The 11,041-nt window shown below is 54.5% G+C and overlaps 1 protein-coding gene across 1 annotated transcript; it reads right to left on the bottom strand.

The window, feature by feature from the left end:
• Nucleotides 1-407: 407 nt before the first annotated feature.
• PTMS (parathymosin) lies at nt 408-4,291 on the bottom strand. Its single transcript, XM_051631616.1, has 5 exons — nt 3,847-4,291; nt 3,056-3,127; nt 2,214-2,295; nt 1,989-2,053; nt 408-1,399 (listed from the first exon to the last, which is right to left on the bottom strand). Exons 1-5 carry the CDS (start codon nt 3,892-3,894, stop codon nt 1,349-1,351), a joined length of 318 nt encoding a protein of 105 aa, XP_051487576.1. The 5' UTR covers nt 3,895-4,291; the 3' UTR covers nt 408-1,348.
• Nucleotides 4,292-11,041: the final 6,750 nt, after the last annotated feature.

The following is an 11,041-nucleotide window of genomic DNA, read 5'->3' as shown; positions in this document are numbered from 1 at the left end:
CAAGTTAAACAGTTACTGGGAGAGTGACAGTGACTGTGACACTGGAACAGGCTGCCCAGAGAGGCTGTGGAGTCTCCTTCGCTGGAGACATTCAAAACCCACCTGGACACGTTCCTGTCTGATGTGCTCTGGGTGATCCTGCTCTGGCAGGGGGGTTGGACTGGATGGTTTTCAGAGGTCCCTTCCAACCCTGACCACTCTGAGAGAGCAGAAGCAGCACCCACACACACTGCTCTCCAGCACACAGCAGCCATTTAAGTCATTAACACAGGACTTTGGGCAAACTAAGGGTTCCCCTTTCTACCCACCGCTGGTCAAGCCACCCCATTGTTCCACCAACCAACTCCTACTGACCTGACCAGCACACAACCCAAGACACACAGGCACGACCATCCACACCAACTGTCTGAAATCTTTTTAAAGGCTTTTATTTACAGTGCTAGTTGAAAACAATATATATATTTATATCGATCATCCTCGTGATGTCTGTGCCATAGAAAATGCTGTGGCGATATTGCCTTTCATTTACAAAAAAATGGTCACAAGAAACTCTGAAAGAAAAAAATAAATGGAAATCGAAGTTTGGTCCCCGATTGTTTCTCTCTTGATTTGCTTTTTAAAAGAGCCTTGAAATTGAAACAAATAAAAAATAGGCAGTTCAGATGAAATTCGTATATAAAAACAACCCTTAATCTTCTGAAAAATTCATGAGGGCCAGCTTGCTGTCATGTAAACTTGAAAAAAGGCTTAAAATAAATTCTGTCTCCACGCATGGTTTAATAGAACCATGATTTTCTTGTAACATTCTTTTCCTGTGTTTCTCAGGGTTCAAGGGGAAAGCAGGTGAGAGGAGGCTAGGACTGGAAAATGCACCGTGAGATCTGTGCCTGCAGCCTCCTGGACTCAGGGAGGACATCTGACAGCAGGCCTGGGGAGCAGAAACTGCCAAGAATCTCAGTCATACTTAGTGACAAAAATCAAAAAAAGGGAAGTGAAAAGGGAAGGAGAGGTGGTTGAAAAGGGGAGGTGGTAGCCACGTGAAGAGCCTGGCACATGGGCCTGGCAAGGTTATGTACTGGGCCCCAGGAAACAAGAGAACTCTTGAGGGAAGAGAAGCATTTGTAAATGGGGCACAGCTGAAAGGATGTGGGGGACCGGAATAATTTCAGCTGGGAAATGCCACAGATGGGCTAGATCTTTGGGTGAGAAGAAAACTGCTGTCCTCCCTGTTTGAGAAGGTTTCTAATTTTTCTTCATCTGAGACTGTGTGAAGCCAGAGGCAAATGGACAGTGCAAGCACGGGCTGGAATGGAGGATGGACGGAACAGAGGAGACAGGAGGGGAGGACTCAAGCTGAAGACCCGTTTTCTGTCTTCTGTCTCTTTGGATCCACTTCATCCTACATAGGACAGAGAGGGGCAGGGGGGAGAAAGGAGTTATCCTCAGGCACCCCACCAAGACAAATAATTTATCCACAGAATTCTTACTGCTGCTTTTTTCTCTGCACAAAAAAAAAAAATCTGTTTGGTCCATCCTAAATCCACTCCTCTTTCAAGGATCTTTGAGTGCCTGACACAACTGTTGAGCTGTGGACAGCTCCCATGCTATGACTTCTGGGAGGTATAATAAGCCCAGGCTCATATCGCTTCACACAGAGACCGAGATCCACCCTTACACATCCATCTCCTGGCCTGATGCCCAGAAGTCCCAGGTGTTTGGGAGGTCATGGCCCAGCACAATCTCAAGCACCTTGACTCTCAAACACTCAGCATTGTGACTGCTCGTGGAAGGACCTGGACCTACAAGGAGCCTACAGGGTTTATCATCCCCTTGCCACATCAGATTTGTTTACCCATCTGCTGCTGAAGTCGCAATGAGACCTGAGGCCGATTTCAGATGCCTAGCAATGGCACCCACGCAGATGTGATCAGCACACAGCAGGTAACCTAGTTCCTTCTCACTGCCATCACTCGCACAACAGCACTCACCTCTTCCTTCTCTGCAGATCGTTTTTCTGCATGACCATCCTGCTCTTGCCCATTCTCATCTCCTTCTAAGCACAAGCGAGAGGAAATCACAGGTTAACTGAAGCAGCACTTAAGGGAATGCAATCTCACAGCCAAAGGGCTCAGAGAGGGGGAATTTCTCTTCATGACCTTCTATTCTCCCACAACCTATTTCCTCCCATTCCTCTCTATACCAATTATTCCTACCTTCATCCTCATCTCCACCTTCATCTTCATCCACGTCATCAGGATTCTCTTCCTCATCCTCTTCAGCTCCATTTTCCTCATCCTGAGTGAAACAAATTGGTCAGAGCCAAGAAACTGGCGTCAGGATGATGCTTCCATCTGCTCTGTGCTGCAAGGACAAGAACAATCTCCACAGCTCCAGCCGCTTCAGGCTCCGGTCTCTGATGTGCATCGAGCGAGTGACCTCTGCACTGTCAGACAGCCACTCCCACTGTCCCAGCTGAAAACCTCCTCTCAACCAGCCTTCGTTTCCAAAACCAATCCTTCCTGTTCCTCCCCACCAATATGAAGCTCCTTGACTTCCACAAGCTTCCATTCCAACAGGCTGCTGCCACCCCACCCCCCAACGATGGGAACATCTCCCTGGTTACAGGCTAATGACTCTTCTTGTAGCACATATGCTTCCAGAACCCTTCTGACCTTCATCAGTCTGCACATTTCCTTGCTGCTCTTCCCACCCATCTTCTTCAGCTCCTCCTCCTCGTGCACCTCGAGGTACTTCAGTCGGCTCAAGGCCACATCTCCCGTGCCCCTGCCTCCTGACTCCTGCTTGCCCTTCTCTTCATTACCTCCTTTGACCTTTCCTTCTCAGCGGGCCACGCTGACCATGCCAAGTCCTTCCAGGCTCATCCTGCACGTTTGCCCTACAGCTTCTTCTTCCTTTCCTCTTCCCTTTACGAGCTTCCCCGGCCCGTCCTCTTTCTCAGTCTCCCATATACTCCCTTCACAACCATCACCCACAGAGAGCCAGGCGAACTATCCCTTCCCAAAACCCTTCCCAACACCCCCCAGAAGGGCCTCACCTCTGCTATCTCCTTTTTCTTCTCTTTGTGCACTGCTTTCTCCTCCAGTTTTTCTTTCTTCTCCTTCATTTCCTACGGGAGGAAAAAAAAAAAAACAACAAAACCCAACCCGAAAACACAAACCACAACGTTCCAGCGGTCAGAAAATGAAATGTAAAAAGGCTGGGATGCTTAAACAAAGAGAGGGCTTAGGGATGAGGAAAAACGAACCAGCTGTGAGGCGGTAAATCTGCCCCCTCCTGACAAACGGGAAACAAACAAAACAAAAAAGAAAAAGCAGCGGAGACCGCGCCAGCGCTACTTCTGGACCGCGCACGTGTGGGAACCAGAAGTACGGGAGAGTTCCTTGGTTTATTTGGGAAACAACAACAACAAAAAAAGCGCAAACACGAACCCAAACACAACACGAAACCTCCCCGACGGCCCCGAGGGGTGCCCGGCCTCCCCAGACCCCCAGCCACCCGAGGGAAGGAACGTGCCCCCTCACAACCCCACAGCTTTGTGCCCACACAACTTGCCCGCCCCCCACCCCCCCCCCCCTTCCCCCCAGCTCCTCTCCCGCCATTTCTCTCCTAACGGCTCCACTGCCCCCCCCCATCCCCCATCCCTCCCCCCCCCATCCCGGGACCGAACGCAGCGGCCAATGGGGGGCGGGGGCGGTGCCGCGCGCGCCCCCCGCCGGGCGGGTGGCTCAGGCGGTGCGCGCCCCCCTCGTCCCCGCCGCCAGCCCCCCCCACTCCCACCCCCCCCCCCGCTTTAGCCCCGACGGCGGGGAGGGGGTCGGGTCTCACCTTAGCGCTCAGCTCCGCCGGCGCCTCCTCGACGCGTTTTTCCGACATGCTGGCTGGCGGGGGGAGCGCGGGGGGGGGGAGGGAGAAGCCGCTGGGAAGCCGTCTGGGGAGACCTTGGCAGGGAGGGGAGGGAGGGAGGGGGGGTGCGCCGAGTGCCAGCGGTCCGGCAGGAGGCGGCGGGCTTCCTGGCCCACGGGCCGAAGTACCAGGGTCTCCCGCGGTGGCGAGAGACGCCGAGAAAGGGGATTTATACGGCGCCCGGTGACGAGGGAAGGAGGGACCTGAGGAGGGAGGGGAGAGGGACGGGCGGCGGAGGAGGGAGGGGAGAGGGACGGGCGGGGAGCGCGGCCGCTGGAACAATCGGGCTGTGCGCAGCGCCGGGGCGGGCGGCAGCCCCGCAAGCCCCGCACGGAAGCCCCGCTCCGCTCTCCCCGGCGACCCGCGGCACCGGGCGCTGCCCGGCGGGGGAAGGGAGGCGGGGCAGCGCGGAGCGGGGGCGAGGAGCCGCCGGTACAGCTGGCTCTCGTCAGGGAGGAAGCCCGGAGGGGGCGGGCGAGGCGCGGCGTCGCGGGGCTGGGCGCGGGAGGGCAGCGCTGGCGACGGCCGGGCTCATGCCGCCTGCTGCCTGGAATTTTCCACTCCAACCGCCCGCCCTCCTGCCTGCCTTCCCGCCCGCTGGAAGCGCTCCCGGGGCGGGAGGGGGGGAGCCTGCTGCTGCTGCTCCGTCCTGCCCGCCCCGCGGCACACCCCACGGGCTGGGGCGGGAGCGGGGCTGCTTTTCCCGCGCTCTGCCCGGGGCGGCGGGAAGGGAGCGGGAGCGGGGCTGGCCCCTTCCCCATATAAGGAGGGGCTAAAGGCCCGGGGCCTCCGATTGGGCGATTCAAAGGAGCCGTTCGCCTGGCAACAGGCTTCCCATTGGCTGGCGCCGAGGGGCCGCGCGGTGGTGGGCGGCGGGGGGCTCGGGACCGGGGGGCTCGGGCTCCTCAGCGCCCCGCTGCGGGTCTGCTCTCAGCAAGGCTGCGATGGGTGCTTGTGGAACGGGGAGAGAGCAGGTGTCTCCTGGAGGGAAAAGTCTGAAAGATAGGGATGCAGTGTAATCTGTGCAACGGGGAGCTGAGGGGTCTCCACCTTGTCATCCCCTCTCTGCAGCCGCAGCTGCTTCTTTCGGATGGTCTGGCTAACCTGTGTTCTTCCTAGCTACACACGCTGCATAGTGCCTTGCCCCGGAGAAATTGTCGTGTAACCTAGACGCACAACCTAGACTAGTGCCAAAACAAAGCATGATAATACATGCAGCAATTTGTTTTTTTCCTTCTGTCCCATAAAGCCCTTCTGGCCAACTTGTCAGGTCTTCTACCTGCTGTCAGCATATAAATCCTGGTTTGGTTCAAGTGCTCCTCTCTCATCCCTCTCCTCTGCAAGAAGAAAATCTTAATTTCTGGAGCTACCCAAAATTGGGAGCCAAAAAAAATCTATAAAGTGACCAAAAGTTGTTCCTCTGCTTGTCAGGAGATGTGTGTCTCATTGCTCTGCTGTTACCTTCCCCTGTGCAGGTTTTTCATCCTTTGCTTTACACAATCAGCTACCGAAAATGCAAAACTACACCAACACACGTGCCTTGGCAGGGACATTTTCCTCTTAATGCACCAACAGGCCTTGACACAACCTCCTAGAGAAGAGAGAGCAAGGATTGTTTTCAGTGATGTCACTGTGCACTTGATCACAGTGATGTGAGAGTGGTGACACCCACAGCACAAATGCAAATAGAGAAACACGTCTCATCATAGAATCATCATAGAATGGCTTGGGTTGGATGAGACCTTAAAGGTTGGAAGAGACCTCAGAGATCATGAGTTCCAATCCCCCTGCATGGGCAGGGACACCTCCCACCAGACCAGGCTGCTCAAGCCCCATCCAACCTGCCCTTGAACACTGCCAGGGAGGGGGCATCCAGAACTTCCCTGGGCAACCTGTGCCAGTGTCTCACCACCCTCATACTAAAGAGTTTCTTCCTAATGTCTAATCTCAATCTCCCCTCTTCCAGTTTTAATCCATTTCTCCCTGTCCTCTCCATTTTCCACGGCTCCCCTTTTGCCCTGCATGCCTGCAGCAAGTATGCTTTTCCCCTTAAATCTGATGTGACACTCTTCTCTGTGCCTTTTACCATTCAGATCCTGATGGTGGGATTCCCTCAGCTTCTGGGGTTCAGCTGCTGCGCTCAAGCCCTGAGGGCACCCCTTCACTGTCTCAGCTATCTCTTCCCTGTCTTCTGCTCCTCCATCTGATTTGTGCCACTCTGCATTCCGTCTGCCAGATCCATTTGCAGCTCTCCTCTGCTCCCCTCTCCCATCCGTGTTTTTCCCTTCGTTGCAAATGCAAGTTATGCTCATTGTGTGGTCTGCAGATCCCTTTTCAGTATGTCCTGAAAGCTTTGCCTCAAGTTGCTTCACCAGCTCAGCAGAACATGTTCCATCCTTTGCAGCGTCTTAAGTCCTGAAACAAAACAAGAGAGGTGCAGAAGTTACACGATACACCATTGTTTGGGAACACAGACCATTATGGCTGTCTGTCTGCAGCCCAGAGAACAATACAAATGTAATTTTCTCTGTACAATAAGTTACAATTTCTGTGCTCTACACTGTGCTTGGTGTGTGCATGTATTTGGATGCAGGATGTACCCATTTCTGTACACTGGGCTTATTTTCTCTCTGTTACATGCATTTACTTTTTGGGAGCACAAAAAGTAGGTGACTTCTAATGACACGTTAAGCTTGTCTTCGTCTATGAGCATATGCTTGCATGTGTGTCTAGACTTTCATGCATGGTATGTATTTTCCTGCTCCTAGCATGTGCTAAGAAGCAAACATTTATGCATTTTGTAAACCAATGTTTAAGACATTGATAGTCTTGTCACCGTATTTTGTTGGGGTGGGGCAGGGCAGGGACTTGGTTGGTTGGCTGAACTAACTCTGAGCCATTTCTGAGCAAAAGCAAAACACAATACTGGGTATTTCAATATTTTTATTTGTGTGCTTACTCGTAAGTGGTTCCAGAACTCTTCCAAACTGCTGAGCAACAGAAGAGCAGAAGGTTGTGTATTTGCATTAACTTTTCTTAGATTTACATAATTTCACACACAAAAAACATCTGTCTTTTCACTTACAGTGAAACTAACCAAGTCTTTTTGAAGAGGGAATGTGTTGGAAGGCATTATGTACTACATAGAATCAGAGAGCGTTCTGGGTTGGAAGGGTTCTTAAGTATCATCTAGATTCAACCCCCCGGCACGGACAGGGACACCTCCCACTAGACCAGGTTGCTCAGAGCCCCATCCAACCTACCCTTGAACACTTCCAGGGAGAGGGCTTCCACAATTTCCCTGGGCAACCTGTGCCAGTGTCTCACCACCCTCACACTAAAGAGTTTCTTCCTAATGTCTAACCTAAATCTCCCCTCTTCCAGTCTTAATCCATTGCCCCTTGTCCTCTCACTATAAGCCCTTGAAAGAAGTCTCTCCCCAGTTTTGTCTCCAGCAACCTGTAGGATGGGGCCACTTGGTCAGCTCTACAATCTGCTGTGCCAGCTGTAGTCTCTCCCTTTCTCCCAGCACCTGCAGCCTGCCACTGCCCCTTGTTCTCTCACTACAAGCCCTTGGAAAAAGTCCCTCCTCAGCTTTCCTGTCAGCACCCTTAATCCACACTGTTCATCCTTCTGTCCTCTGTCCATTAAAAACTCAGGCAGATTATTATTGTTATGCTTCTTTCATGATGTTGTATCCTGAAGTCAAGAGGAAATACCCAAGTGTCACGGTTTGACTCAGGATCAGCAATTAAACCAGCAACAATAACACTCTCGATCCCCTCCCCCTCCCACCCAGGTGGGGAAAGAAGAGAGAGAATGAAGAAGAGAGACTTTCTGGATTGAAAACTAAACCAGACGGCTTTAATTAAATACTAATGGTAAAAGAAATATGTACAATTATATACAAATGGGTTCAGGAATGTGCAAAGCCCTGTTGCCTCCCCCCGGCCCCAGCAACTCCCAGGGCGTCTCCTGAGCTGGGAGCAGCTTCCAAATGTCCCGGAGCTGCTGGAGAGAGGGGCAGAGCAGACAGGAGCTGAGGGAGAGCGAGGAGGGTCAGGAATGCACAGGCCTGGGGATCAGTGGTGATGGAGAGATGGAGTCCTCCCTGGGCACCGGCCATGGATGGAAGAGAAGGAAAAGGGAAGAAGAAGGGAGTTGACTTCTGTGATCCCTGAATTTATACCAAGAGCCACGTAAATATGGATGGAATACTCTGGTTCACCAGTTTTGCCAACTATTTAGCCTGCTCCTCCCTACAGGAGGGTTGTACCTATGACTGATCTGCGCCTTTAGTGTCTGAAGTAGCAAATCCAACAAACAGAGCAAAGTGTCCTTGGTCTCTTGGCAGTATCTATAAACATTCAAGTGTTATTAGTCCACCAGATGGAAAACTTGCTGCTAGTTTCAGCAAGTGTGCTGCCTAAAAGAGAGTTCACTGAAGAAAAAAGAACCAGTCAAAACAAATTTTGCTTTATCCTGGCTCAAACCAGGACACCAAGAATTCAACCACTGGCCACCTTTGCATTGGAAAATGGCTTCCTGAGAGGCAAGACATTGAAACAGCACTGCTGGCAAGTGGGGTGGGTGATGAGAGGAAGCAAGAGGAGTAGAAGAGAGTGTCGAGGAGTGACACAGCCTGTCTAGAGACTGGAAAGGGAAGTGAGGCTTTGAGTCGTGATTTTTGTGCACCTTGCTTTCCCAGCTCAGCACAGATGGAGGTCATGGACCTCCCCGCCTGACAGACGCATTCTTAACACCATCAAAACATTCAGAAAGGAATCACTGCTGCACCACAGGAGCTGCAGCCACCACGCACTGGCTCCAGCATCCCAAATACGAGTTGTCATGTTTGAGGAGCGAGTCAGTGCTGTCCTTCACTCCGGGTGCACTGCATCTGAGGTCAGAGTTAGTTGTTGGGTGGGGATTGCGTAAGAGGGACGGATGCAAGGAACCAATGAGGTAGCTCTGACTTCAGAGAACGAGGATTTCTTTGTCTTACAGGCGTCCAGCGGGGCCCTGGAACGTTTGGACGCATGAATAAGCTGTTTCTGTCTTTCTAGCCAAGGCGAAGGGTCCCTGGAAGCAGCAGGTATCCAGGCACAACGTTTCAGCACGCCGTTTGTTTACCTTTGCCATGTGACACTCAGATTTGCTTGGGAAATGCGTCCTCTGTGGCTGCCCCTCGGGCCGGCCGTGCTGCTGGGGGCCGCGGGGCGCTGGCGGGCAGCAGGCAGCAGCAGGCAGGAGGTGGAGCGAAGGGCAGCCGCTCCATTCATTCCGCTTCCAGCTTGCCCTTCCCTCGCCTCCTCCTGGCTGCCTGCTGAGCTCCTGCTTCCTCCCCTCCCCCCATCCTCCACCACCTCAGCATAACCTGGGCAGTCTGAAAAATGAAAACAAGGAAGAGGAGAAAAGGAGACGCACAGTTAAAGCAGAAGCAGCCTAAAGAGGAGAGCAAGGTGGGAGTCTCGCTTTTCATTCACACCCCCACGTGCTTTGTTATTCCAACCCTAATATCCAGGCAGTGCACGTTAGACATCCTGTGGTGAGGGCTGTAAAGAAACCTCTCCTACAAACAGTGCAGTAACATGGCTGCTGCATTCCTCGTAACTGCGGGCTTGTCCAGCTTCCAGGAAGAGGCTGGGCTGCCAATTCCTCCTGCCAGGGTTTCACCCGGCAGCATTTGCCACCAGCACGGTGCTTTGTAAGCTGGATTCCCTCAGGATTGGCTGGACTGGTAACACCACGGGTCATGTCATCTTTGGTAACATAGGTTCCTTTGGGTCGCAGGCCGTTCGCACAGCATTTAGGGACAGAAAAAGGATCTGCAAAGCAATCTTTGTTCTAAGCTACGTTCTATTCCTTCCCTGAGCTGGGGACAGGAGCATGTTTCAGCAGCTCACCTGTGAGCAGCCTCCCCAAGGACCACTGCCCAGAGGTCTCTGCTTAGCCCATGCCCATAGGATTGGTCTCCACCTCACAATCCTGCACCACTCTCCACAACTTCCATGCTGTGAACATTAGTTTCAGCCTCTGAAGAATGCACCCACATAGACGCAATGGGGGACATCTGAAGAGCCTCCTGCATACGTACAGGCATGAGCCTCCAGTGAGAGATCTTCTGTCCTTTCTGGGCACCAAGCAGCTTTGAGAACCTGCTGTAGCAAGAAGTATTACCAAATTCCCTATGGATTCCACCACATAAAGCATGCTACTGGGTGATTTTCCTCTGTCAGACTACCAAAACCCAAGGAGACGGCTCCTGCCGCAAGGCAGGGGCTCCATTTCTCAGCCACACCACTGAAGAAGCCCACCCTGGCGGCGAGCTAGAATGAGTCAGTCTGCACCTTCTAATCCAGTGGGGCTGGCGGTAGCCGAGGGCAACCAGCGTTCCCCAGGGCTGGTGAAACCCCACCGATTTCTGCGGTGGAGCCTCCCAGCCACCGCCGTGGGTGCAGGCGCCGAGTCCCCGCGCTCCACCTGTTGCTGCTGGTGGCTCTCCTGGGCAGTGCCAAGCCCACAGCCTTCTCACAGAGCAACCTCCCGCTCCGTGCCAGGCAGCGCCCCGGCGGGCGCAGGCTGCCCGCGCTGCCAGCACACGCCGGGGCACACCGGCGCTGCACAGGAGGCCTCTGGCAGAGACCTGCTGCCCCGGCACCGCCGGGGTCATCGCTGCGGCCAGCTGCCAGGTGGCAACCCCCGTCTCCTCGGCGGCGGCCCGCGGCTGCGGAGCGTGGCCGGGACGCCCGTCACGGTGCTCCCAGCTCGTTCCCATCCAGCGGGCACTCGCCAGGCCCGCCAGCCGCCGCTCCTCTTCCCGCAGCGGGAGGCGAGCAACACCCCGCTCGGTCTCGGCTTTGGGCTCGCCAGCCAGCCGCAGCTCGCTCCCGGGCCCGCCTGCTCCGGGCAGCCCCCGCCGCGCCGCTGCCCAGCGGACGGTGAGGCGAGCTGAGGTGCGCACCGCGCCCGGCCTCGCCCCCCTCGGCCCGGGGAAGCCCTCCTCGGCGGGCACCGGTGCGGGGCGCCGGGAGGGGTGCGGGGCGCCGGGCTCCCTGCCGACCCTCCCCCGCCGCCCGCCGGCGCATGCGCGGGGCGCGGCGCGGGGGCGGGCGCG

Source organism: Apus apus, chromosome 1, assembly GCF_020740795.1.
Source record: "Apus apus isolate bApuApu2 chromosome 1, bApuApu2.pri.cur, whole genome shotgun sequence".
Lineage (NCBI taxonomy): Eukaryota > Metazoa > Chordata > Aves > Apodiformes > Apodidae > Apus > Apus apus.
The sequence above is the reverse complement of the archived record's forward strand: the minus strand, read 5'-3'. Positions and strand labels throughout refer to the sequence as shown.